This window comes from Microdochium trichocladiopsis (assembly GCF_020744255.1).
Source record: "Microdochium trichocladiopsis strain MPI-CAGE-CH-0230 chromosome Unknown B0I36scaffold_1, whole genome shotgun sequence".
In the NCBI taxonomy this organism is placed as follows: Eukaryota; Fungi; Ascomycota; class Sordariomycetes; order Xylariales; family Microdochiaceae; genus Microdochium; species Microdochium trichocladiopsis.
The window spans coordinates 3,116,198-3,141,753 of NW_025763544.1; the positions used below are offsets into that span (position 1 = coordinate 3,116,198).

General features: G+C 55.3%; 10 protein-coding genes across 10 annotated transcripts; 3 read left to right on the forward strand and 7 right to left on the reverse strand.

Moving 5' to 3' along the window:
- Positions 1–2,364: 2,364 nt before the first annotated feature.
- B0I36DRAFT_357835 (uncharacterized protein) lies at positions 2,365–4,986 on the reverse strand (the record flags this gene model as incomplete). Its single annotated transcript, XM_046157862.1, has 1 exon — positions 2,365–4,986. One exon carries the CDS (start codon positions 4,984–4,986, stop codon positions 2,365–2,367), a length of 2,622 nt encoding a protein of 873 aa, XP_046018608.1.
- A 4,090-nt stretch (positions 4,987–9,076) lies between these two features.
- Positions 9,077–9,478, reverse strand: B0I36DRAFT_357836 (uncharacterized protein; the record flags this gene model as incomplete). The annotated part of the gene is made up of 1 exon (XM_046157863.1): positions 9,077–9,478. One exon carries the CDS (start codon positions 9,476–9,478, stop codon positions 9,077–9,079), a length of 402 nt encoding a protein of 133 aa, XP_046018609.1.
- An 860-nt stretch (positions 9,479–10,338) lies between these two features.
- Positions 10,339–11,027, reverse strand: B0I36DRAFT_344282 (uncharacterized protein; the record flags this gene model as incomplete). The annotated part of the gene is made up of 4 exons (XM_046156243.1): positions 10,339–10,485; positions 10,587–10,713; positions 10,815–10,867; positions 10,953–11,027. The coding sequence occupies 4 exons, from the start codon at positions 11,025–11,027 to the stop codon at positions 10,339–10,341; spliced, it is 402 nt and encodes a 133-aa protein (XP_046018610.1).
- A 641-nt stretch (positions 11,028–11,668) lies between these two features.
- Positions 11,669–12,120, reverse strand: B0I36DRAFT_344283 (uncharacterized protein; the record flags this gene model as incomplete). The annotated part of the gene is given in 2 exon segments (XM_046156244.1): positions 11,669–12,053; positions 12,071–12,120. 2 exon segments carry the CDS (start codon positions 12,118–12,120, stop codon positions 11,669–11,671), a joined length of 435 nt encoding a protein of 144 aa, XP_046018611.1.
- A 597-nt stretch (positions 12,121–12,717) lies between these two features.
- B0I36DRAFT_344284 (uncharacterized protein) lies at positions 12,718–13,074 on the reverse strand (the record flags this gene model as incomplete). Its single annotated transcript, XM_046156245.1, has 1 exon — positions 12,718–13,074. One exon carries the CDS (start codon positions 13,072–13,074, stop codon positions 12,718–12,720), a length of 357 nt encoding a protein of 118 aa, XP_046018612.1.
- Positions 13,075–13,986: 912 nt separating this feature from the next.
- Positions 13,987–15,176, forward strand: B0I36DRAFT_391389 (uncharacterized protein; the record flags this gene model as incomplete). Its single annotated transcript, XM_046161415.1, has 2 exons — positions 13,987–14,304; positions 14,347–15,176. 2 exons carry the CDS (start codon positions 13,987–13,989, stop codon positions 15,058–15,060), a joined length of 1,032 nt encoding a protein of 343 aa, XP_046018613.1. The 3' UTR covers positions 15,061–15,176.
- A 901-nt stretch (positions 15,177–16,077) lies between these two features.
- On the reverse strand, positions 16,078–16,761 carry B0I36DRAFT_219722 (uncharacterized protein; the record flags this gene model as incomplete). The annotated part of the gene is made up of 2 exons (XM_046149017.1): positions 16,078–16,617; positions 16,690–16,761. Coding segments are annotated over 2 exons (612 nt in total), but the record flags the coding sequence as incomplete, so codon positions are not given.
- Positions 16,762–19,110: 2,349 nt separating this feature from the next.
- Positions 19,111–20,204, forward strand: B0I36DRAFT_344287 (uncharacterized protein; the record flags this gene model as incomplete). The annotated part of the gene is made up of 2 exons (XM_046156246.1): positions 19,111–19,262; positions 19,454–20,204. The coding sequence occupies 2 exons, from the start codon at positions 19,111–19,113 to the stop codon at positions 20,202–20,204; spliced, it is 903 nt and encodes a 300-aa protein (XP_046018615.1).
- Positions 20,205–20,642: 438 nt separating this feature from the next.
- On the forward strand, positions 20,643–23,166 carry B0I36DRAFT_310984 (uncharacterized protein). The gene is made up of 3 exons (XM_046152317.1): positions 20,643–20,883; positions 22,413–22,574; positions 22,726–23,166. The coding sequence occupies exons 1-3, from the start codon at positions 20,726–20,728 to the stop codon at positions 22,832–22,834; spliced, it is 429 nt and encodes a 142-aa protein (XP_046018616.1). The 5' UTR covers positions 20,643–20,725; the 3' UTR covers positions 22,835–23,166.
- B0I36DRAFT_310992 (Ribokinase-like protein) lies at positions 23,167–25,505 on the reverse strand. The gene is made up of 6 exons (XM_046152318.1): positions 25,336–25,505; positions 24,508–25,129; positions 24,230–24,388; positions 24,068–24,129; positions 23,798–23,908; positions 23,167–23,663 (listed from the first exon to the last, which is right to left on the reverse strand). Exons 1-6 carry the CDS (start codon positions 25,383–25,385, stop codon positions 23,492–23,494), a joined length of 1,176 nt encoding a protein of 391 aa, XP_046018617.1. The 5' UTR covers positions 25,386–25,505; the 3' UTR covers positions 23,167–23,491.
- Between the last annotated feature and the right edge of the window lie 51 nt (positions 25,506–25,556).

The following is a 25,556-nucleotide window of genomic DNA, read 5'->3' on the forward strand; positions in this document are numbered from 1 at the left end:
ACAATCGGGTCGCTCGAGTTGAGCCACTTCATTCTAACCGCCAAGCTGACACTCGACCTGCTTCTTCGTCAATGGTCCTGCGGGGATTCCAATCAAATATGGGCAACAGATTGATAAGACAGCGTACCAAGTGCTTGGGTTGAACCACAGATCCAAACTCCAGCAACAGGAGAAGTTCATCATCACCCTCTGTCATGAAAGTAGTCTGGCTATTGAAACTTGTGACGACCTTGGTGGGCCTTCATAGAAGTCACATTGCATCTTCACTCATCTGTCTCGGGGTTTTTCTGGTAAGGAGGCGAGATGTTCGGGAAACGCCTGGGCTGCCGCATTGTCACTGTTGGTGACTTAGCAGCACCTTTAGCACGGGCATTCACCTTTGAGGACCGAGTATATCAAACTTTGGTGCTCGTCTCAATAGCAGCCGTCTGGCGACTTATATCTGCCCGGATTGCATTTCAAAGGAGCTCAAGATCACGAGGCTCACGGGGTTTCGGTCACGGATCCTGACTGCGGTGGACAGTGGAGGACATCCTCCCTGGATTATCTCACGACATTCAACAAACCGGTACCGACTCTACCGAACCCCCTGCAAGAGGCTGAACACTGGAATGTTCCGTCCTGGTTGTGGGTCCCAGACATACTGCTGCCACCACAAAGCCGCGAGCAAGACGGCCCTGGCCCTGTTATTCTCCACGCCTCTCGATAAAGTTCTGGACCATTTGCCTAATCCGACAGCAAACTACATGGCAGAGAGGTGTCGAAGGAGTTCACTCGCAGATATATCATTCATGCGCTAATCTAAGCTCTCTCAGGGTGAAATCTAAGCCATATTTCAGCAAGACCGTCGTCACCAGAGTTGTGTCAAGCCTGAGACTTGCCTAGAAACTGGGGGAAGAACGGATGAAGCTTGAGGTTTGCCCTCGGGCAACTGGATCGTGCAGATTCACGCAACACAACGGTACTGAGACGCAAGCATGGTCATAGTGGCCTGTCAAATTCTGAAACCCAATCAACAGAAGCAACGCCATCAAGCATACCATGACAGCCCTTCGTTCTTTGCGAGGAACATAGACATGCTCTTCACGGCGACATGCATGATCCAGCTGCATAGAGCGGCCTCCAGCACTCGCAAATGCTCATCGTGCCTTGTTTGTCGCAATCATTCCGCTAAACGGCAGCTTCGAGGTAACCAGAACCAGGAATCCATCGGACGTTACAAGAGCTATGAGACGAGACCCTCAAGGTCATCGACGGGTGAATATAATCGATGCTTACCGACTTCGTGGCTGCCGTTGATCTTGCAAAGAGCACCATCACCATCTTCTAAGCATGGCGACAACCGGCAGACACTCACTCATACACCATGACCACACACAGAAAGGCGATATTCTTTGACACCATTACATTCCGCCGCTATCTACCTAACTAATGCTGGTGTGCGCCTGCCCAATTGCAAGGCCACATGTTGTGCTTGACTCGACCTTCAAAACCCGTGGATTCCAATTTCCATGCGCATACCAATAATACCCGCGAGACTCCCACCGCCCGCGTATCCATCGTCCAAATCTGCCCGCCTCACCCAAAATCGCTTACGCGACCGAGGCAGGATTTCCCGTGTAAGTGTTTGTGTGAGTAATTGCGTACCCAGCTGATGATTCTGCGGCTCCGACAGGTCTGCGGCTGTTTGTGTGTCTGACCCACCACGGCAGAGACGAAGAGCGAGAGACAAGTCTGAAGCAGGCAGACAGCTGGGACATGGTTGTGTGTGTGTAAGTGAAGAACACCGCCGGTCCGCGAGGACAAGCTTCTTCGAAGATGCTGATAATGACGAGCCTGCATAACCGACTGCGTCGCGCCTGATATGCGCCTGACACATGCGCCCGATACATGCGCCGCCCAATGCTGCCTATGCGTGTGTGTGTTGACATGTGCGTGCGTTGACGCGTGCGCGCTTCCAAAGTCCAGATACAAGACATGACAAGAGGAGACCAAACCAGAGAAGAGACCCAAGGAGAAGACAAGATTGTGTGTTGTACATGAAGGGGGAACGATGTTGTTGTACAGATGCTGACCAAGAGACTAAGAGACCAAAACAGATGGGAATGTCGATGTGGACTGGTGTCCGTGGATGACTGGGTGGTGGTTAGTTTTGGGGAGTGGTGTGGTGGCAGAGGGAAGAGGATGACTTACTCGTGTGGCTGATGACAGCGCGACTACTCGGTAATATTGAGCACTGATTGCCAGACGCCGCTGGTCATGTGTCTTGTGAGTGTGTGTTGAAGTGTCAATGCGTGATCATGTTGTGTGACGATGCCGGTGAAGTGGTGTGATGCTGTCGTCAAGATGAGACTCTGAGTGTGCTCAGTTCTTGTCGCCCTTCTTCTTGAAGAGGAGGCATCCACGCTTCAACTTGCGCTGGGCGGGCTGAACCGGGTCCTGAGAAGGCTGGCCTTGAGCAGCTGCAGCTGCAGCAAGAGCAGCCTCGATTTGCGCGACGATGACGGGGCCGAGGGGAGCAATGATCTCCTGCGCGGTCTCGGTGATGCTCTCCATGACAACCTTTTCGACAGTCTTGTCAATCATGGTAGGCAGCATCTGGATGACAGTCTGCAACACACCAATCTGGCCACCCATGACGTTCAGGTTACCCGACACGCTGCGCAGGTTCTCTCCCATGGCACCGAGGTGTGATCCCATGGCGCCGACATGGCTGCCAATCGCGCCGACATGCTGGCCAATGGCACCGACCTGCGCGTGCAGGGCGACATTGTTCTGCTCGAGCACCTCGTTGTTGCTCTGCAGCGCGGCATTCCCGTCCTGCAAGGTCGCAGAAGTATCCCTAAGCAGGCAGTTATTCGCCCTCAGCGGGCCCGCGGCATCCAAGAACCCGGCCTCGATGATGCCAAAGATCTCCTCGAGCACGCCCTCCATGACCACCCCGGGAGTCACTCCATGCCGGCCGTCGCGAGCCTGGTTCGCAATCGCATCCCGCACCGCGGCCTGCATGAGCGTGTACATCCGCGTGTCCCCGGCCCCCGCGCTGTGCGTGAGCGCGTCGACCTGTGCGGTGGTGGAGGCGTGGCGCAGGGCGCTGGCCAGGTGCTGGTTCCGGGCGCGCAGGTTGGCCGTGAAGGAGATGTAGTGCTCTAGGAGGGCTGGGTGTTGTTGGTTGTTGTGGTGTTGGTGTTGGGTGGTGGTGGTGTTGGTGGTGACGACGGGGTTGTGCTTGGCGAGGTTGGTGTCGAGGAGGACGACCTTGTTTTGGGTGTGCTTGTGGAGGTTGTTGTTGTTGCCTGGGGATGACACTGATGGTGAGGCAAGAGGATGAAGGGTCTTGGTGGTGCCGTCTTCGGCAGCGTCACTTGCAGCCACGGCTGCGGCAGTGTTGGCGGTGATGATAATGCCATTGGAAGTGTCTGATGTGACAGTAACAGCAGTAGCAGTTCCAGTGCCCGCGGTGCCGGTTCCGGTGGTCTCGGTGGTCTGGGTACCGGCCAGAAGAGAAGAAGCAGTGCCTTGAGCAGCACCACAAGCCGAAGCAGAAGATGCCAAAGCAACAGCACCGGTGGTGGTGGCATTGCCAGTCTGAGCAGTGCCAGTGCCAGAGACAGCAACAACACTGCCAGCCGAGACCACATCCGCAGCCGGGAGAGCAGACTCGGAAGCAAACTCGGAAGCAGAGACCGAGGTCAGACCGCCAACGACAGCCGCATCAGTAGCAGTACCTGAAGTCTCAGCAGCATCAGCATCAGCCGCAGCAACAGTGCCAGAAGCAGAAGCGGCAGCATCGGAAGAGGAAGAAGAAGCACGAGTGACCGCCGCCGCAGCAGACGCAAGCGCAGTGGCTTGCTGCTCCTGCTGCTCTGCCGCCTCCCGCTCGATCTTGGCCCGGGTGACCCGGATCTCGATGAGCCGGTGGTAGTCGTCGAGCACGTGGTGCGCGGCGAGGCCGAGAGTGTCGTAGTGTGGGAGCTCGCCGTTCTTGACCGCGAGCTTGAGCGCGACGCGCATCTTCTCCATCTGGGAGATGGTGTACTCGACGCCCTTGAAGCGGATCAGGTTGTGCTGGGTGGCGCGGGTGATGGTGATGGGGTGCAAGGGGTTGTACACTGCATCAGTCAGGATCTCCTGGCCGTTGGCGTCGACAGCGGCGCGGTAGGCAGGAGGCTGCTCCTCATGCTCGAGCTCGTGCTGGCTCTCGAGGACAGCGTGCTCAGGGATATCGCCGAGGTCAGAGTTGAGAGTGTACACCTGGCCGCGAGGCTGGCCACCGCCGAGCTGAGGAGTCTGGACAGCGTGGGCATAGGTCGACTGCTCTTGGTGGTGGTGCTCGCGAGCCTGCTGAGCACTAACACGAGTGCGAGTCTGGTTCTGGCTCTGGTTGCCAGAGAAGTTGACACTGCCATTGCGAACAGAAGCAGAAGCAGCAGCGCCATAACCAACGCACTCGTCAGTGATGCCGCCGCTCTCCTCCATCATGACGCCCAGATCAGCAGGGGTGAATGGGGTGAACGGGGTGCTTGGGCTCAGGGGCAGCTGGTGGTTGTGGTGGTGGTGACCGCCACTGGTGAAAGCGCCAGGAGTGACAGGAGTGAAAGGAGTCACTGGGGTGGCTGACGAGAGACCGCCGCCGCCGACAGAGGACGACGAGGTCGCGCTCATCGGCGTGGTGCACATGGTTCCAGCGGGGCTCGCGAGGGCGAGCATGCCGTCTCTGGTAGTAGTGGTGGTGTTGTTGCCGTCGTAGGCAATGGGGATACGACTGCTGGTGATGACGTCTTTGGTGGCACCACCGCGGACAGGAGTGGTAGGGACAGGGGGGAAGGAAGTGTTGCCAATGGTGGTGGCATTGGCATTCTCGATATTGGCACTGCTGCTGTTGCTGATGCCGTTGATGCTGCTGTTGTTGTCAGTGGTGGTGACACCAGCAGCGGGAGTGGTCTCGGCACGGCGGCCGGTCTTGGAAGGGCGGTAGGCCATCATCTTGACTGATTTGTCCTTTGCTGTCTGTTGGTGACAGACGGATTGATAAGACGGGCGTCTGATGTTGTTGTTTGAGTTGTTTGATCTGAGGCGGGTGTTAGCCGTGTGCGTGCTGACCATGACAATTGTTGATGATGCTCGAGTTTGCATGCGTTTGTGCGTGCGTGCGTGCGTGTATGTCTGTTGCGTCCATGAGAGAGACGTTGGAAAGAAAGAAGAGGCAGCAAACACTCACATGGGACGTATAAGTCCAGTCAATAAGACGTCGGCAGTATAAAACTGGCTGAGTGACAAAGTCGTTGACTGTCGCGCCAGGTGAGCTGGCCGTGAAGTCGACCTGGCTCGAGTAAAGCTGCGAGGCTTATATAGGCTGACGCCGCGGCCTGACTCTATTCACTTGACGTGAAGAGAGCGGGCGTGAGGCTGAGGCTGTATAGTACGAGGTGTCAGTCTGGATGCTCGCGAGTTGTGGTGTTGAGTGTATGTGTGGTGCTGCCGCCGGAGATATGTTCTCGGTGGGGCGTGAGATGAGACTGGGGAAACTTGCGGAGAAGATGGGCTTACAGTTTGTTGTCTCTATTCGTGCGGAGTACACACAAGTAGAGGATCAGAGATGAGTGCCTTGGACACAAGCGTCAGAGTTTGAGGGCTGAGGCAACGTGAAGTTGGTGATGTGCAGAAGACGGGAGAGAGACGAAGAGAAGACGGAGGCGACAGCAGACGACAACAAAAGACTGCCAGCCCAGCGCGGCAGCAGTCCAGCACGCTCGGCAGCAGCTCTGGCAGCTGGCTGGGGGAAAAGGGGGGGTTGGGAGTCTGCTGGTTGCTCCGTGCAACTGAGAGGGGTTGCGGTGCGCGCGTGTAAGTCGGCGGGCGGCGGTGCACGCAGGCCTGGGCTGGGCGCCCGTGAGGTGGAAGTGAGGCGGTCACCGTTTTTCGTCCAAAATATACACGAGATGAAGTAATTGGGGGTCTGGAAGTGCGTGGGATCGTAACGAGTTGTGGTAACAGGCTTATACACGAGAAGAAATGTCAAGTTGACGCTGTCGTTCTCGGGTGTCTCGACAGTCCCACTTTTGGAGAGAAGTGACTGCGGTTGTGCGACCTTGCGCCAACTCGGCGACTTTGCAGAACAGGCAAATGAAGGATATGTCGCGCAATGGAAAACAACAAGATGGGAGAAGACGATGTTGTGAAATGACTTACCTCAATGATGATTGGTCCTTGTCTCTTACAAGAGAGACCTTGCTCGAGTCTACCAGCGCTGCTACACCTAACTCGAAGGGGACGGCGGCACGCAGTCGTAGCAAGGGCCCGCGGCTATTACCGAGAGGGAAGCCCCAAAGTCCCTCAACCGAGGCGGTTCTTGTACTTGCTATGTTGTCTTTTCCAAAGAGGACAAGATATCAGGGTCGTCTCTGGTCGGCCCAGGAGGAGGCAGATTGCTGCTCGGCTTCCGCCGCTGACTCTAGAGTAGTAAGTAGAGCTGCTTCTGCGCGGAGAGCAGTCACAACTGTCCCGGGGACTTGCGATCTGGTGACTAGGACCAGCGAGCCGTTGGGGCAGAACAGGCCAGGAGGACTGCGGGATGGAGTGGGAACTGGTGCGGCCCCAGGGTGCGGTGCCTGTGTACGGGTGCGTATTAAGTGGATGTAGGTTGAGGATGTGTGTGTATGGGAAAGCGTGCTCTTCTGGCCTGTGAGGGCGCGTGAGAGTGTGCTGTATGTGTGCTGTCTGTTGTCGATGGGATCGTGGTGGAAGGGGGGCAGTATGCGGAAGAACAAGAAGAGGAAGAGGAGAGAGTGCTTGCTCGAAGAGAGGAAGAGGAAGGAGGCGACACGAATATTTAATTGTATTGATGATGCTTCTGATGATGATGCTGTCTAGAGACTGTGTTGTTGTCTACTGCTACCTGAGGTATGTGTTACATGTATTTGCTGCCACAGCCCACCACCACCACCTGCCTGGACCGCGCCTGTCTTGGTGCCTTGGGGTTGTCCTTCTTTTTGGGTTTCCTGCCTTGGGTTGTGTTGCCTTGTCAGCGTGTGTGTGGCCCATGCCTAGGGGTGACTCTTCTTGGGGGATCTTGGTGTGGTGTTTTTATGGAGTGCGACGCACAGGCGAGTGGCGAGTGCCTGGCGAGGAGGGGAGAAGGAGGAAGGTTTGGTTGTTGGCAATGGTGATGGGGAGAAGGAGAGTGAAGGAGGAGGAGGAGGAGGAGTGAGGAATTGGAAAAAGAGGTGCCTTGGGGGAGGGGGGTTGTTGAGGAGGAGGGAGAGTGTTTGTGTTGTGTGCTGCAGGTGGTGAGAGTGAGTGAGTGCGTGCTGGGCTCTGGGACCCCACGAAGGGACAATTGCCTTATGGAATGCACTGCACTGCTGAAGCCGAGGCCACACGTGATGGATCGGAGGGAGGGAGAGAGAGAGGCAGAGGCAGAGTGGCACACCACAAAGGGGACGATACTGACTAAGGGACAGCAAAGTGAGTGTGCAGGCAGAGCAGCATCAGCAGCAGCAGACGATGCGGACTCTGGGCCCATTGCCATTGCCCCATTGCCGCTCATTCCCCATGTTCAGCCCCCCCTTCCGTGTTTTTCTCCCCCGTCCCGGTGTTGATGCTGAGGATGGCAAATGGCAAGACGCGAGAGAGGCATGGATGTGTGTGTGCGTATGTGTGTGTAGGCGTTGTCGTGCGCGAGTGGGGCCCGGGCCCTCGGTCGGTGTTTGTCGTCTGTCGTGCGGCACAAATCACACACACACAAGCACAGACACTGCTGCCTCGGCTGGGCGACAGAGAAAACAACAACAAAGGAAAAGAAAAGGACAAGGACAAGGACAATGAGCAAGGCATGCAATGACACTGGTCAGCTGCCGTAGGCTTCTTGTCCTGGCAGAGCAGCCAGCCAGGGGGGGGGATCAAAGTCGAACCATCCATTGGGGGCATTGACTGGCTGTGTGTGCTTGGGTGGTGGGTGCTGGTGCTGCTCCACGACAGACATGGCCACAGTCTTGGTCTCTCGGTCTGCCTGTCGGTCTGCCTGTCTGCCTTTGCTGCACCGAGCACGCCAACAGCAGCCAAGGGGGTTTCCTTTGTTGCAGCGCCACCAGGAGAATACACAACTGGGCAGCCACGTGCACAGGGACAGACGAACAACAACAACACGCAACCTTGTCCTCCCTGGCCTTGTACATACTCCAAGCAGCTAGACCAGAGAGGTGTGTGTCTTGTGTGTCTGTGTGCTGGCCTGCACAATGTCGTGCAGCCTCTTCTCACCCCCGCCTTGGACTGACGAATGCGAGGCCGCCCTGCGCGTCCCCACTTGCCTCTTTCGGGGGGGGGCATCGGCGGGCCTGGTCTTCAGCCTCGTCCTTTTCTGGTGCGCAGTCAGTCACACCCTCGTCGTCGCTGTGGTGGGGCAGAAGCATCCAGGGGGCTAGGTATATATATCACTTGGGCGTCCAGTCTGCAGGTCTGAGCAAGCACTGCAGCCGATATGTGTGCTCTTGGTTGGGAGGGTCACCGACTCGGCATGCAAAATGCTGGAACAAGTCTTAAAAGTAGTGCAAGGGAATGCCACAGCTGGCTGGCAGTCAGTCAATGAAGCACTGGGCACGGATGTGAGCTGCACAAGGGTCAGACCAATAAACCACAAGGCTGGGGAGCCAACAATGGGTGCAAGTGCTTGCGCGTGCCCAACACTGGGACTCGCCAAGGTGAAAGAAATAATCTCAAAGTAGACACGTGTTTCGGTCATCTGCTCATTGCTCTCGTAGCTTTACCCTGTCCGCCGCAAAGCATTACGTCGGTGTTGATCCTCCCAGAAGCAGATCGCGACCCTCGTCGAGGCTTTGTTTGTCCATGGCTGGCTTGCATGTCCAACCCCCTCTGCCCTGTCCACCTCCCTTCACTGCAGGGTTTGCCGTGGCGAGTCGAGTTGGTCAGCTGGTGAACACCCAGTGCCGTCAGAAGTGCCAATTGTCACCGTGCCCTAATCCGCCAAAACTCAGTATTATTAGTCAAGACTCGGAAAGAATCAAATGCCAGCAGACTCACTCGTCTTGTCCTGCAAACGCGCCACGGGAGAGCCGGTCTAGACCTGGGCATCCTCTCCGTCGCCCTCATTCTTGACGGTCTCGATATCCTCCATCTCATCCTCAGCCTTGTCCTTGCCCTTGACCTTGCGCTTCTTCGCCGGCGAGCCTGCCTCGCCGTCAGCGGCGGCCTTCTTCTTGGGCGTGGCACGGGCCTTGGCGGGCGAGTTGGCCGGGGTGCCATTACCAGCACCATTGCCACCATTGCCACCACTGCCACCAGCACCACCAGGAGTCACGCCGTGGGCTTTGAGCAGGCGCGTGTATCGCATGCTGGCCGCGTTCTTGGTCGGCACGCCGCACTCGTCCGCCACCGCCTGCCAGTCGATCCGGCCGCTGGCCGAGTGCCGGATGCAGGCCACCAGGAACTTGACCGTCTCGTCCGAGGTGGTGGGAGCCATTGGTAGCTGAAGCAGTTTGTCTTGTTGTTTCTTTGCTTCTTTGTGTTCGGGGGGATGTGGTGCAAGATGCTCGGCTGTTCGCGGGGGTGATGTGAGGGATTCGTGAGGATTGTGCTGTGGGAAGGCAAAGAGGTGGGAGTATGGGGCTGATTGAGTGGTGTTGCTGTGCCGTGGGTGCTGTGTGGCTTCACAGATAATTGCTCAGTTGTGCCAAATGTGCACCACAAGTGTAGCCTGTGTGTATGCGTTGTGTGTTTTGTGAGCGTGTCCCTGTGTTGTGTTGTCTGTGTTGTGTGGTGTGGCGAGGTGAGAGAAAGTGAGACTTTGTGGGCTTTGTTGTGCGCACCCGAAAGTGCCTAGACAGCACGCATGTCTGCTGGCGCGGCCGACAAGTGGCACTCTGGAGGAGCAGAGCTGCCCAGGGCATCCACGTCAACATAGGGAGCCAGGAGTCTCAGGCACTCGCATAAACACGAGGCACCACATTCTTAATTGCAACCACAGCCCTGACTCGGCCCGACAAGTCGCCTTAGACTGTGTCGTATTAGCCTAGCAGAGATGACCAAGTGGACAGAGGACACGTTAAGAGCGAGGATTGTATACCATGTCAAACATGGAAAGCATGACTCAAAGGCATCGTGTGTATTCACTGGGTCTAGATACTCGTCTTTTCTGGCGAAGACATGATTAAATCACGTCTTTATGCCCATATGCGATCACCGTGACAAGCAGGAAGAGAACCATGCCCTTATCAATCAGCCCCAATGAAGCCTTCCCGATGACTCAATGTCCTCGCAGAGGCAAATTTCAAAGCCGTAGTTGCTGAATATCTCACGCCATTGCGACCCAGCGTCCTGCAATCAAGCCTCGTCATCATCTTCGTCATCCTTGTGGAGCTGCTGCTTGAATTCCTCGTCGACTTCGTCTTCCTCCAGCTTGCGCTTCTTGATGGCCGCAGCTTTGCCACTCGCCTTGGCCTTGGGCTGGCGCTGGGTCTTGGGCTTTGCCTGTCGTTTCCCGGGGTCATTGATTGTCAGCGAGTGACTCGCTCCGCGATGCTGTTGCCGCCTTTACGGTAGAAATATGATTCAATGAGAAGAGTACTGACCTTGGCCTTGGGCTTCTTCTCGCCGTCATCGTCACCAGCATCATCGCCGGTACCCGTGCCAGCATTGGAGGTGGAGGTCGTCTTGGTGATTTCGAGAGCCTGCATCAGGCGGGACCAGCGCTTGCTTCTGTGTATGGGTCGGCAGCATATGTCAGTGGCTTGGCTGACTCGAGCCGCTTGGTGATGGACCAGAAAGTGAAGTACACAATGAAAGAGGAAACAACATACGCGGCACCCTTGGACGGCAGGCCGAGCTCATCAATGACCTTGTCCATGGGGATCTGAAACGACAAGCGGGTGAGGTTAGTATGTCGAGATGACCATATCTGGAGTTGTGGGATGTGCCAAGGTATGGCTTGAACTTACGCTGGCTGAGGTGAAGCCCGCGTGCTTGATGCACGTGACGAGAAATAGGGCTTGTTCGTCGGTCAACTGAACCATGATTGCTGTGCAGTTGTAATGTCCGGGATGTGTGATGAAGCTGGTGGAGTACGAGTTGCGAGTTGTGAGTTGCGTCCCGTGTGAGGAAAGTTATCTCGGTGGGGATGGTGGAAGGAAGGCACAACTGTGTGTGTCAAGCGGATTGATGGGGGTGGCTCAAGGAACAGACGTCTAGCAGTAGTGAATGCGCAGACGATTCAGAAGCCTTTGTGACCGCAAATGGGAGACAGCAGCTGAACGAGACTTCTCAGGAGATACTGCCGAGCCCCCGCTCGGTTGCTCTAGAAACACGATCTCAGTTCCCATTCAGCATCAGCTCACAGACAACGAGCTTCACTGCTGACCTTCACTTCAAGCCAGTAGATCGTTTCTGCAGGATTGGGTAGCATTTGATACATGAAGAAGTCGATACAGTTCAAACATCATCTTATAGAGCTTTGGTATGAGACATCTCTATTGATGAACGGGGTGATTCAACGCCTTGATTCTTCGGGCTTCTGTTCGCGATCTATTGGTGATAATCATCCTGAATAGCGCATCTTAATGATGACAAGTGCTACTGCTCGTAACTCAGGCCCAGGTCGAACACCCTGCTACCTCTAATGTCCATATGCCCTCAAACTCATTCAGTGACGAGACGCTCAAGCGTACGAAGCACCGGTGACGTCGAAGAGCTCATTCATGTCATCGTCGGCATCCTCCTGATCCACAACCGCCTGCTTCTGCTTCTTGGTGGGCGTCTGCTCTGCGGTCACGCCATCGCCATCGCCGTCGGCGGAGACTGCCTTCTTGCTCTTGGGCGTGGCGCGCTTGCGAGGAGCTTTTGCGGGCGTGGCACCAGCGCCAGCCTGGTCACCGCTGCCAGGAGCGGCTTCGTACCATCCGTGCTTCTTGCAGAGCTGGCGGAACGACTCGCGAGCCGACTTCTCGTCCTTGAGGCCGGCCTTTTCGGCGACCTTGGCCCAGTCGCCCTGGGTCTTGGCCGACGGGGGCAAGTCTGCAGGTAGAGCGTGAGGAGGTTCATGTCTCTGGCGCTGAGAGACGTGGTGGCATCGCCGGCAGCGGAGGTAGTCGAGTCCTTCTTGGGAGGCATCTTGATGTGGTTGGTTGTAGTTTGGCTGATGGAGAGGCCGTGATGGTCTACGACTGAGCAGGATATCGGCTAAGGTGTCTTATACTTGGACGACTGACCTTTGTGTGTTTGTAGTGTAGCTTTAGTCCTTACAAGCGAAGTGCAAGGCTACAACGGTTGTATGAGGGATGTGAGTCTTGTGTCTGTGAGAAACTAGAGGGATGTGTTGAAGAGACAACGCATGTGGGAGAAAGGACCTGCGTGGGCTCCTAGTTCAGGGTGTATTTGAGGAGCCGTTTGCAGGGTCAGAGAGCTCCCAGCGGGCGCCAGGCCGACTTTTGAATGCTCGTGGCGGAGAATCAGGCATCCAACTAGGCGCATAGACACGTGCAAAGAATCGTAATAGAACAGGATCACGGATTAAAATGTTCTTGGAGACTCTGTCGTCAATTTATGGCGACTATGGCTTTCTGCTCAAACCCCCCAACGACTCAAGCACAATGCATGCCTCTGTCCCAAACGCAGCCTCTGCTTCCCAGTACGAGTCTATCTGTGCTCGGTGCTCTGCCAATGTCAGTGCCGTCCGTGTAAATCTCAGGGTCGTCCCATCCCGTGCCTTTAATCCTCATCGGCGTCTTCCTCGGCTTCCTCTGCGTTCTTCTGCTTTTTGGCCTTGCCCTTTCCAGACTTGGAGCCATCTTCATCCTCGGCGGCACGCTTCTTGCTGCCACCACTGGCACTGCCTTCAGCATACTCGCACCACTTGTGCTTCTGGCAGAAAAGGCGGAACTTTTTCTTCGTAGCTTTGATACTCTGAAGATCCTGCTTAGCTTGGAGGGCGTCCCAATCGATGTGCTCCTTGGCCTCGGCAGAGAAGGCCTCGAAGATCGACTGGATGAACTTCATATCACCGTCATTGAAGGTGAGATCCGTGGACGAAGCCATAGCGGTTGGTGTTGCTTTCTTGGGAGGCATGTCTGCGATTTTGTCTCACAATGAGAGCGTTGCCTGTTTGGGATGGTGAGTGTGATGTGATATGAACAGCATGGCCTACGAGAACGATTGTAAGCACTTACGATCTTGCTTATGCAAATTTGGTGCTTGAATTATTACAGAGCGAAGTGAAGCCGTGATGGGTTGACTCCGTGTCGCAGGTTGATTCCAGGGCTTAAGGTGGAAGCTGAGGTGGTGTGTGATTGCTGCTAGGTTTTGCCAACGATCATAGAGTGCGTGGACTTGATGTTTGGCAGACCAGCTCTTCAATTCAGAGAGTCCACCTCCATCAGGCTGTTTTAAGACTAGTCATCCACGCCTCGTAATCCTATTGCTGGGCCACCCGAACCACCTGAAAACCAGCTGCCCGACTACCACAAAACATATTAACATCAACCAAGAGCCCCATTTCGTCTACCCTCCGTGCAGACAGATCCGTTATTGCCCTGGGTCACTCGGAATCAAGTCGAAGCTTCCACTGGAGACACCTCCGAGTATTCACGTTGCAAATGTGAGTCGTCGACCAAGCTCATCACCTTGCATTCTCCCACAAGAGGCCTACCACGTAAACACTCAGCTCAACTCCTCAAAGTATCACCAGCGACATTTCTACCCAGTCCATTATTATACTCTTGCAGAACACCAATTCGAACGAGCAGGCCCATTGTCCTCTGCCAGTGCACCAACGAGTAACATACAACCCATCGTGGTCACGGTACATCTAGCATCTCCCTGCAACAACCAATGCAAACGAAGCTGTCTTAACAGCTCAAAGTTTCGTTTCCCCGGATTTTTAACGACTGTACTCCTGCTCAACTCGCTCCTTCCTTCTTCTATTCTTGAAGCCCAGACATCACAATACCCGCCGGCAACCGCGACAACACGCACTCCAAGATGCCTGACGCCAAGAAACCCATGCTTACTGACGTCGAAGCGGCTTTATGTTTGGCGATGATTCGGTTCAACGAGGGCGAGCACAAACTGAACTATGAGAAAATCGCCGCCGCTGTTAATGTTCAGAAGAATTCCGCACAGGTTCGTACCCTGCTACTCCTCGCTGTCACTCATCTAGACCGCCTCATCCCCATGTCACTAGACTTCCATTGGTGTTTTGAGGACATGAAGAGAATGTCGTACCTCGGTTCTCACGGACTGAATTCCCCATTTCATATCAGGTCTCCACCTCACTCGACATCCCTCTTCGGGTTCAGGGTTAGCCAGGTTTACTAACAGCTTACTTTGTCCCCAATCAAGTCTAAGATCTCCGCGCTTCGCAAGAAGTTCAATCTCCCAAGCTCAAATGCAAGTACTGCAGCTGCCGCTCCTGCCACGAACCAAACTAGCTCCAGCAAAAGTCGCGCGGGCAATAGCGGCAACACTAATCCAAGCACTGCCGCCACACCTGTCAAGAAGACCCGCGCTCCAGGCGCCGGCCGCAAGAGGAAGGCCGATGCAGTCACCACTATGGCCGCAGCAGGACCCGACGTCCTTGCTGCTTCGGGCCCGACAAAGAAGAAGGTGAAGGGCAAGGCCAGTTCTAGCGGCACCAGAAAGAAGACCAAAAACAAGTCACAGATGCCGACTCCACAGCAATCTGCCACAAGCGACGATGATGAGGTGGCTATCATCCCAGGAACCGCCGTCGGCAATGCTCCTCAGATCAACGACCCAACCGCTCTGAATAGCGTCAACCTTGAAGCGCTCGCCCAGCACCTCCTCGAGGCAGATGACGAGTTGCAGACTTCAGTCGAGGCGGGAGAGCTGAGTGACTCAGGCATCGCTGAGGGCCGCGGTGCTACCACCAGCCGCCCTGATGATGTCGTTGGACAGTCTTACAGCAACGGCCCGGACGACGCGGATATCGGCTTCGTCGGCGTCGAAGACGACATGGAGACCCATCCTGGCCAGGATTGCGGTGATCCTCAGGTTTTTCGCCAGATCGCTCGAGCTGCTGGGTATCTAGAGTAATCGGCCATCGGATCGTCCGCCTAGACAGTTGTCGGCATGATCAAACAGAGAGCAATGCACACATGCCGTATGAAGAAACACTTTTCTGTGTCGATAACAGCAGATGAAGCAGGCGCCAATACACACGCGTGCCCGAGGCTTGCACTGAACCACCATCGCTGTGGCATGATAGCTAGGCACTTACAGAGTTCCAGGCGTACATTCAGCGAATGCATTACCATCATTCCACATAGGTCCCTTAAGCTGTATAGCACCGAAGTGTTTGTACATTAGTGCGTGCTTTGATGTGTTTTCAAGGAATTCTGATATAATAGTGCACCACGAGTCAACAGCTGGGGCAGGCTTCGCAGCTCGTTATTCAATACCCACGGAATGACTTTGGTCCTAAACGAGGCAGATCAAAGTCAGAGTTATCGAGGGGCTGAAACAAAGACCACGAGAACTGCCCAAGAGATAGGCGGCGTGTTATCGCCCTCGTCATTATGGCTGCAGGAATTTCGATACGACCGCAGACATATGCCGAGGATCCCGTCCTGCTCTCTGGTCAAGCAACAAACTCCATGAAGCCAAAAAGCGCCAGTGAATGATCAAGAACACATCAGTTCATGCATTTATCAAATGGTAGCTTTTCATTCACCTCCATGAATCCCGAGGAGGACTTGTTCGAAAATTGTATTATACATGATATCCTTCGCTGCGCCATTAACTCCGTAGCCCCAGCGTCATCATGCACCCAAGCAGTGCCGTATAGAATCGAATCATAAATCATCAACGATATGAGAATGAGGAGGAAAAACCAAGAACAGGGACTTCAACGCCAAAGCAGTCTATGCGGGCGAAGCCCAAGCTTGAGTTGACTGCCCAATCCGCGCCGGCACGAATTGCCGAGCGAGCACAACGTAATGATCCCTAGTGGTAAGGATCCCACTCTTCATTTTTTACAGTGGCAAAGAGGCCGGTCTGGCTACTCGGCCCGAGGTTGCTGTCGGACGGCTGCAGCAAGTGCTGAGCCTCTGAGCCGAAGTCGTCGAAGTGGTAGGCAGCGGAAAACGCGGAGAAGGGCATGCCCTGCTGCCATGCCGAGTCATCGTGCGAAGGACAAGAAGATGCCTGGAAGTCGAAGAGCGACTGCGAGTTCAGCACGTCTGCCGGAGGGCTGGCGATGGTCGGGACTGGCGGCGAGTTGAAGAAGTCGTGGTCGCTGGTCGGGGTCATAAGGCGTTGATGATGCATGGCTTGGTCAATGATGGGCGACGTTGAGCTCAACGACCCAGGGGTCAAGCCGGGTGTCATTCGGCTGTCCAGGATGGAATGGACTGATTCCTCTTTGATCCTGACCCCTGATGTGGACCTCGACCCATCTCCCTTTCGGATCTTGGTCTCCTTTTTGGGTTTCGTGACTCGGGACTTTGATGCGGTTGAAGCCGTGCGGTTGCGTCGAGTCGGCTCAACCCCGAGCATTGCATCTCGAAAGCGAGCATATCTCATTCTGGCAGCATGGCCGTTGGAAATCTCTTCCACGAGGACCGAGTCTCGAGCAACTTCGTTCCAGTCGATCTGTTGCGAGAAAAAGAAATATCAGATGCTGTGGCAATAGAAGGTCGGCATGCTCTGTGCAAGGTGACTTACATCCTTCAGGTTCTTCTGCTTCAGGATAGCGAAGAGGAAGCGAGCCATCGGGTTATCGTTGCTGGTCGACATGTTGTAAACGATGGGCAGCTCGAGTCCTTGCTGTGGATGATACCTCGAACACACTCGCAACTCGATGGATTTCTTATATCATCAAGCTGTCGACAATCCCCAAGGCTGACAACAGGTGCGTGTGAATGCGGTGCGGTAGGCCACGAGTTGACGGTGAGTCACGGAGAGGGACCGAGTTCACGGCGGCAGCGTGGCAGCGTTGCGTATGCTGGACGGCTTGCGACCCACGTTGCGGACTGGCAGCGTGAATGAGGTGCTTACATCAGGCGGTCGACCTTGCAAAGTGAGGCGGAGAGGGGATTGGTTGGTGGTTGGACCAGGCAAAGACTCACGCAATGGCGAGCGTGAATGGGGAAGGAGGGGGGGGTGCCTTGATTTGGAGGCAGCACTGCGCTCAACAGAATACAGGACCGAGGCCGAACAAGAGAGCAAGGGCATACGTGACCGGCTGACGGGCGGGTGCGAGACTGTTATATACCATCACCACGACGCCACAGACAGGCAGCGTTTGCTTGCTCGAGTTCATAGGCGGGGGGGCCACTACTGGAGCCAGGGACAAGGCTCCAGGCTGGGTCGTTGCCCGAAGAGAGTTTAAGTGGTTGCATGAGGGCCCAGCTGTGTCTAGCCTGGCAGGATTACCGGTGATCTCTAGCGGACCAGGCCAGGAGATGATGGCTCGACACACTGTAGGGGCGGGTGCCTACGTCAAGACGAGTACTTTGCGTTGACCTAGGTTGCCTAGCAACGTGGGCGAGGATGCCGATTCGCTGGTGAGGCCTCATGTCTGCAACAAGGGCCCATCCCACCGGCTGTATCTGGCGTGGGCTGTGATGGGCGGCGGTGTTGAGTCGAGCAGAGGCGGCGAATGGGAGGCGGCGATAGGCCTCCTGGGAGGGGGGAGTGGAGCCCTGCGAGGTGCTTTACGCGAAAACAAGTGGGGCGGGTCGCGGACTCCGCGTAAAGTGGTTTTGCGATCCCTGCGCCGAGGGTCTTGGCTGGTGCTGGGTGTGGCCCGTTCGACGCCGCAATGGTCAGCAATCTTTTGTTTTTCTTCGTCCCGGATTCCTCTCATCTGCTTCCCAGGCGTGATCAATCTTGCCTGGCTCGCATGGCGGCTGGCAGGGCAGGCAGGGCAGGCAAGATGTGAGTTGGACATGTGAGCACGTAGTAGACTTTGCTTCTTGCTGCAATTTCGCAAGAGGCGACGTGAGAATGAGGGAGCTGCAATTCAGGCACAGCATCGACAGGCGGAGGCGGTGATTGCATGTCTAGATGAGCAAGGTCCAGGATCCAGCCTGGGCTGGTATGTGAAACGTATGAGTCACTCGAGTGCCTGTGGGAGGGGTTCTTCTATCTTTCCCCTGGGGTGCAGCAATAGGAAGTGGGCGTTCCTTCAATCGGCACATCTCATGCGAAAAGGCTCGCGGGCAAGCAATCCGCGTCCCGGCTGCCAAGGGCCAAAACGAATGCAACTCTGCTGACCTTGGGGAGAATGGACCAACCTTGAAAGTCATGACGGCAGACGATGGGTGTCTCGTCTGCCGCTCCCTTGCAGCTCCAACCAGCGCTGCAAACGGCTCATGCAGCAATCCATGGCGTGCGCTGTCAGCTTGAAGCACCCGGGAGGGGCAATGGTCACCACCGCACGAGGCTTTGGACTTTGTGCAAGCTTGCCAGTTTGGTCAGGCTGTGGGATTGGTCAATTGGCCCGACGAGATCTGGTCACTGTCGTCTCAATTGACGCCGAGGGCTGAAGGGCTGCTGTTGGAGCTTAGAAACCGGCGATGATCAACACGAACCTTGGACGGGCGGACCAGCAGCCAGGCAGACTCGGCAGACTGAACAATCTTGGAGGGGGGTGCGGACTTTTTGGTGACGATCACGAGCCGGAGCGTCCGCGCCATTGAAAAGAAAGTGGTTGGGAGACGCGTCCTGGCGGGGCCAGGGGCGGCACTGTGCGACCAGGTTCTTCGCGACCCCAACGCCAAAGCACGTGAGTCACCTGAGGTCCCTGCGACCTCTTTCCCAGTGGGCTCCCTGCGCCAGGCAGCCGCTGGCCCTGTCTCAGGCATCAGCACACCCTGAGCGGCACCATGGCAGCCACACTCGTCCCTCCAGCTTCAGCCACACCTTGTGGCGCTGCAGTCTGCCTGCCACAATTAGCAAGCACTAACTTTATGCCGCGACCCCGTTTGCCCATCTCTCACAGGTTATCCCTTAACAATTATCACTCACCCACGCCTAACAATTGTTATTGCCCAGCCATCCACATCCGCCCACCCACCGGGTTTGAGTTTAACACTACGCCATTGGCATCAGTGGCACGCCCATAATTTGGTGAAGTTCACCATGAACAAGAATTGGGGCGACAGGGCCGACAAGGACCTGTTCTTCACCATCCTGTCTGTCAAGAACATTGGTGTCATTACTGGTGCAGAATGGTCGACCATTGGCAATACCATGCGAATGATGCGGTACGGGTTTACCAATGAAGGGTGCCGGTGAGTTTGCTTTCTTCTTTTAACACGTTCCCATGTGCTGTTGGTCTTCCTCCGTACGCTATGTCTCATCCCAAATTGCATGTTCTTGCCGAGCTCAATGCAGAGAAAGGCTCTCAATTGCTGCAAATTTCCTTTTACGCTTGCATCTAAATCTCATACCAGATATCGGGTTACTGACTCCCCTTTACTAGTCAACACTTCCAGGGCTTGCGCAGAGCCCAGCACAAAGCTGCCACGGCGGCGAACCTGCTCCCAGATGGCTCATTCAAGCATGATCCTTCCCAGAATCCCATTACCCGCCGGCCTGGGCCCGGGCGAGGTCGACCTCGCAAGAATGCAGCCGTCAAACCCGCAGATGGGCAACCAGTAGCATCTGTGCAAGTTCCTGCTCCTGTAGTATCACAAGGGCCCCGTCAGCTGCTACCAGCACCGCCCGGCGGCCCTCCTCAAGCCTTACAGCCGAGCTACAGCTACATGTTGCCGCAACACGGCCCGCCTTCTGCACCTGTAGCGCCTATGCATCTGGAACCCCAATCTGAGGTTTCTTATGAGACCAATGGATCTACACAGCGTCCGCCACCGGCGCCCATGACGGAAAACGATGACGCACCAGGGGAAGACGAGCCGCCATCTAAAAGGCAACGCGTTGACGGTGACGAGATAATTGGCACTATCGTCACTCTGACCTCTAGTCAGCTCGAAGAAGAATCCGCAGACGACTTGGAAGACGATGACGAGGAGGAAGAGCTGTTCAGCCAGATCGACCCATCAACCCATCCGGCTGGGGCAGACAAAGATGATGTGGCATCAAACCATGACGCGGAGGATGCTGTGCTTACACTAGTTGCAGCCGGGGATGGACAGATAGCTGCTGTCTCAAATGCTTCGTCTCCATCCTGGGAGACGCCGACAGAAACTACCTTCGAGGGTCATGTCGATTGAGATTGCGGCTTTCTTCGTGCTAGTTGGGCTGAGCAGCACGAGTCTATATTTGAAAGTGTTTTCCTTTCTGTTAGGCGTTTGGAGTTTCTGGAATGCATAGCAGAGCATGATCCACGCCAGTGTGCTGCCTGCTGCAATACCCTTTGATACCTCTGTCACTTCTATATTAATCTGACAACTCCAATGCTTCATTGAATTCCTTGGTCTCGCATGTGGTTTCTGAATGTGAAAGAAATTTGACCTTGTTTTTACCAGGCGAGGGTGGCTGCACCAAAATACGTTTGGGCCCGCTACCAGGCGTCGAGCCCAAAAACAAATCTCCAGCAACGCTTGTTGGCAAAACAGCCGTAAACAGATCTTCAGAAGTCTTCCTCGTTTGCATTCTTAACGCAGTTCTGCCTCCACAACTTGGCATTCCTTTTCAACACAACAACTTCTCAACACCCACGGCACATCCCTCCACCAGACACAGGCAACTGCACTCGGCCTCCTCTCATTTGTCTCACAAGCCGAAACACACGATGAGCGACAAGCGAACCACCCAGCGCTGGAGCGACGAGGTGCACACGGACATTCTCTGCGCCATGGCCGACAGCATCAGCTTTAGTCCGCCGCAGTGGACTGCCATCATGGACACTCTGAAGGGAAAGGGCTACACCTTTACCGAGAGTGCTCTCAAGTAAGCCCGTCTGATTTCTCGCTAGTCACGCTTGTCATTTCAACCTCCCCTTTGTCTGAGGTCCGAAAAGCACGGAGCAAGTGCCTGGCCGTCTGGTTTCTCGGGCATGCCGCAGCCACGATTTTGTGCCAGCGCAGTGGCGGGTGCCCAAATCTCATAGTGGTAATCTTTGGGCGAATGCAAAACCTCAGACAACCTACTGTTTTCCACGACAGCGGCTCCCCTCACACGCACAAAAACACATACGCAACACAAAGGCCCACTGCAACATCAACCAAAACCTCATCATGCCTGGCAAGTGGGACGATCCGGCAGTGTGCGAGGTCTTCCTCAAGGCCTTGCTGTCACTCAAAGTCTTCGGATCGGACGACTTTGAGAAGATCGCGGCTGAGATGACTGCCAACGGCCACGAAACAAGCGCAAATGCCATTAGGTATGCACTCTTGAGGCCAGCAAGCCCTTCTGGCAGCTCAGCAAGCCGAACGGAGCTCGGTTTCTGCCTTGGTCGAACCAAGTCTTCCGCGTGGTTTGTGGCAAGTGCCTAGAGCATCACTACGGTAACATTGTTCCTCCACAACAGCGGGCTTGATTTCAGTCTCTTCCTTTGCCCGTCACCTCTCATTTCTTCAGCAAATTCGCACCATTTCCCTATCATCAAGAAACACAAAAAACCCACCGTCCGCACCACAAGGATACAGCAACCATCAACATGCCTCCCAAGTCCTCCAAGTGGGATGATCCCGCACTGCTCTCGTCCCTCGTCGAGACGCTCGTCAGCGTTGGCAGCTTTACAGGCGAGGATTATCACAAGATTGCGGCCATCATGACGGACAAGGGCCACACCTTGACCTTTGAAGCGCTCCGGTATGCATCACACCATAGAGTTCATGGGGCGAGGCAGCAAGCTCAAGTGAGATTGCTTCTGCCTTTGTGTCTGACTCTTCTCTCACATTGCACTCACCAAGAACACCTGCTTTGCCTGAGGATTTGGTGTGCACGAGTTCTCCCCTTGTTGTCAGACAGTCCAGCTCTATCCCTTTGGCAATCCTTCCTCAACACCTAGCCTCTCCCCACAACAACACACAGCCACATAGCCACACAAGCACCATCATCCCTCAATATCTTCATACCTTTCATCGGGCTCCATCACCATGGCCGACTCCAACAATCCCACCACCGATTCAGGCGGCCGTACCATCTGGAATGACAAGACCCGCTCGGACTTGCTCATCGCCATCATGGACAACTACAGCCCCAGTGATGACGACGTCTCTCGCATCATGACCAAGGTCGCCGCCCAGGGCTATGTGTATAACTGGAGCGCAGCAAAGTATGCTCGAAGCTTCGCGTTGACAGACCTCCTCACTTCTTCATCATCATCATGCCTGGCTCGGTCAACTCTAGGACCCCTCCCGTCTCCCATGCTTCGCCATAACCTTCACCGTGACCGTCGTCTTGCCTTTCCGTTAATCATTTCTCTCTTCCGCATTTACGGCCCCATCGAACCCTTGTCACTGACTCTGAACTAGACAGCACATCCAGAAGCTCAAGCGCAAGGAAGGTGGCACCACCTCGACCTCCAACACGCCCGTTGCCACCCCTGCCAGCAAGGGCGGTCGCAAGCGCAAGACCGACACCCCCGGCCCCGACGCCGGCACCCCGACCAAGAAGCGTGGCCGTAAGCCTGCTGCGTAAGTCACAATGCCCTCCATTCATGCTCTGCCTCTGCCATGTCGTCCTGTTGTCATCGTTGTGGGGGTCCAACACTTGACCATGTACCCGCCAAATGTTCAAAGGGAAACCCGTAGGCTGACATGAGTTCGCTCTTCATCATTCACACAGCAAGAAAGAGAAGTCCGAGGACGAGGACGAGCAGTTCGAGACCAAGGTCAAGCTCGACGACATGGACGACGATGTCCAGGACGGCAAGGACGAGGACACCGAGGTCTGAACGCCGTCTCTGCTGCCATCCACTGTCCCTCGCTGCGTGTCCTCGTACCCTTTACCTGGGGTTCTGTACAAGGCTAGCGAAGAGGGCAAATGTTATTCAGTCATCTTGGCATGGACAAGTAGCGTTTGGGGTGGCCATCACGGCGATCAGAAAGGAGGTATGGTGCCTGAAGTCTTGAAATACCAAGGGACGGATCATTTCATCCACGGGACCAATGATCATTGGAGTATTGGCTAGCTGGTTTCCTGGGTAGACTGTCTCTTCGTCCAGGGCGAGCACAGGATGGTTTGGACTTGGAGACCAACTCACGCCGGCAGTCACTTAGCAGCCCGTGGTGGAACAATTGCGAATGCATTGAACATCTTCAAAAGCCTTGCTAGTGCTAAAGAAGTGCCCTCTTCCGCGTGAAAGTATGCGAAGCTGCAGACCTCCCCCGCACACCGTCGTGCATATGAGTACGGCAGCAGCAGTATAACCAATCGGCCTCCGTGTCTGCACTGAAACTCTTGTTACTATCCGAGTCGAAAATACCTCGACTGTGGCTGGAATGCCTACATGAATACTCAAAGAGTGCCTCCGAAAGCTTCCAACCGTTTCGTCTCGAGGGTGCTTATATATGCGTAACGCCAGCTATTAAGCACAACCCCGGCGAGGGTATCACAACCATCCACTCATCGGTTCAGCCAGCCCAGCAAAGCCCTCCTGGACGACCTTTCTCCCCGCCAGCTCATTTGCGAACTCTAGCTTCTTACCCAAGGGCCAGTCCTCCCCGTGGGCCAGGCAGGCGTACAGCATGCCCGCCATGAAAGTGTCCCCTGCTCCGATCGTGCTATGTCCGATATGCCGTCATTAATGAAGTCCCAAATTATCGCAAGAAGCTGCGCCATCGAAACCAAGAAATGACCTCCGGTTCTGGTATTTCTTTTCTTTTTCTTTTCGTGGGAGAGAGAGACAAAGACTTACTCGACTGTGCAAGGCTCGTCGGAAACCCATGCGCCTCGTTGCGCATATGTCTTCGTCTTGGGCTCGATGCCTGCTGCGCCCGTCTGGCCCCACGTGCAGCAGAGCATTGTGCTGAAGATTTCAAGAAGGACGTCAACATGCTTGGCCTAGTTATCAATGCTCTCGAGCATCCGTTGAAGACAAGATGCAGGAGTTGCATTGTAAGACACCATATGGCCAAAGAGTCAGAGGACCAAAGGTAAAAGGGTCCAAGGTGGGAGCACCACTCACGCGTTTAGAGCATGTTGAGCTTGATCCCTAACGCAGGCCTCACAATCCTCATATCCTCGATCCTGTCCACGTTCTCGTTATTTTCTTTGGTTATCAAGTCGGCCTGCATCATCCCTCCAGTACCAGGGGGGGGGGGGGGGTTTAAAATCTTCATCAACGTACCTGCGCCCATCCTCTTGAGAAGAACACGACATCAGCCTCGGGGACAAGCTCTTGCAGCCCGGGCCGGCCCGGCTTCTCAACCTCCACGCTCACGCGTGCGGCAGGGTATGCGGCACGGATATATCTCATGCAGTCGAGAGTGATCGCTGGTGACCGTCCCTGCAATAGAGGCGTGAATGCAAATCAGCCGCTCGATTCCAAAATCATGCGGGCAACATTCGCGTTGAGCTGCAAGAAAGAGTGAAAAATAGAAAAAGACGAGACTGAAGAAGACAGACCTCGAAATGAAACCACATCTCATGCCCCTGCCCGGCAATGGCATCCGCGACACTCCGGAACTCGGCGACAGTCATATCGGGAAGCTCGTTGTAGTTGACGATCGTGCGAGAACCATTCTCTTGGCTGCGGATGATGTACGACGAGGCCGGCTCCTGGTGGTCTTGTCTGTAGATGCAGTGCTCGAGGGAGACGTGCTGCGAGCGGTTTATGCCGTGGTCATCATCACCACTGCTGGAAGAAGCACTGACAGCTCTGACATCTCCACTGCCGCTGCCGCTGCTGGTGGCGTGGCCCGCCTCGATATCTGGAGGCGGAGCACAACCGAGAGACTCCGCGATGAGCTGCACAGCCAAAGATGCTCGGTGAGGCAGCACGGAGACTAGACTGCTCCGAATCTGCGCCTTTGGCACTTGTTCACCTCCATCTTTACGACGAGGACGACGGTGAATCTCCTCAACATGCGTTGTTCCCAGTTCGGCAGTGGCGCCGACGCAGGATCCCTGAGCGGCTAGGCCGACGAGCTGCTGCAGGACCTCGATCGTGTTTGCGCAGTTGCCGCCCCTGCGGCGAGTGAGTCTCGTGGCGCGGAGCTTCTCGTCCTCCTGGACGAAGCGAGGAACGCTATCGTGCGGTTCAGCGTCAGTTATGATAACAGAACTCTGTCGTCCTGTGGACAAAAGAGAGGATATAGGGCTAGATCAGTCAGGATGTCTAGCATATTATAGCAACCTTGACATGTCACAACAATGAGATGCGTGAGGAAACATAGCCTCATCACTGTTTGCACGGGAGTATCAGAGCATGGGAAAGAAAGCGACTGGACTAACTCGAGGATTGTGTCCAAATAACACGCTCCCACAGCCACGAACTGGATCATGGCGCGACTTATCTGGCAGTTTACGGCGGACTGTTTCCGAGACAATGCGCCGGGCGCTGGCCCTCGTTATTGTTGTCGTTGTCGTCCTTGATGTTGCATATGCGGGAGTGTGGGCTCGACTGAAGCGAGTCCGGTGGGGCAAGGCTGCTTTGACGTCGGACGTGCTGAGCC

Bases quoted from the DNA above. Each gene is read 5' to 3' on its own strand.
- B0I36DRAFT_310984 (XM_046152317.1), top strand. From the start codon at position 20,726: ATGAGCGACAAGCGAACCACCCAGCGCTGGAGCGACGAGGTGCACACG. The intron at 20,884-22,412 runs GTAAGCCCGTCT...ACTCTGAACTAG, and splicing joins TTTACCGAGAGTGCTCTCAA to ACAGCACATCCAGAAGCTCA. The intron at 22,575-22,725 runs GTAAGTCACAAT...TCATTCACACAG, and splicing joins CGTGGCCGTAAGCCTGCTGC to CAAGAAAGAGAAGTCCGAGG.
- B0I36DRAFT_310992 (XM_046152318.1), bottom strand. From the start codon at position 25,385: ATGATCCAGTTCGTGGCTGTGGGAGCGTGTTATTTGGACACAATCCTC. The intron at 23,909-24,067 runs GTGAGTGGTGCT...TGAAATCTTCAG, and splicing joins GCTCAACATGCTCTAAACGC to CACAATGCTCTGCTGCACGT. The intron at 23,664-23,797 runs GTAAGTCTTTGT...TATCGGACATAG, and splicing joins GACGAGCCTTGCACAGTCGA to CACGATCGGAGCAGGGGACA.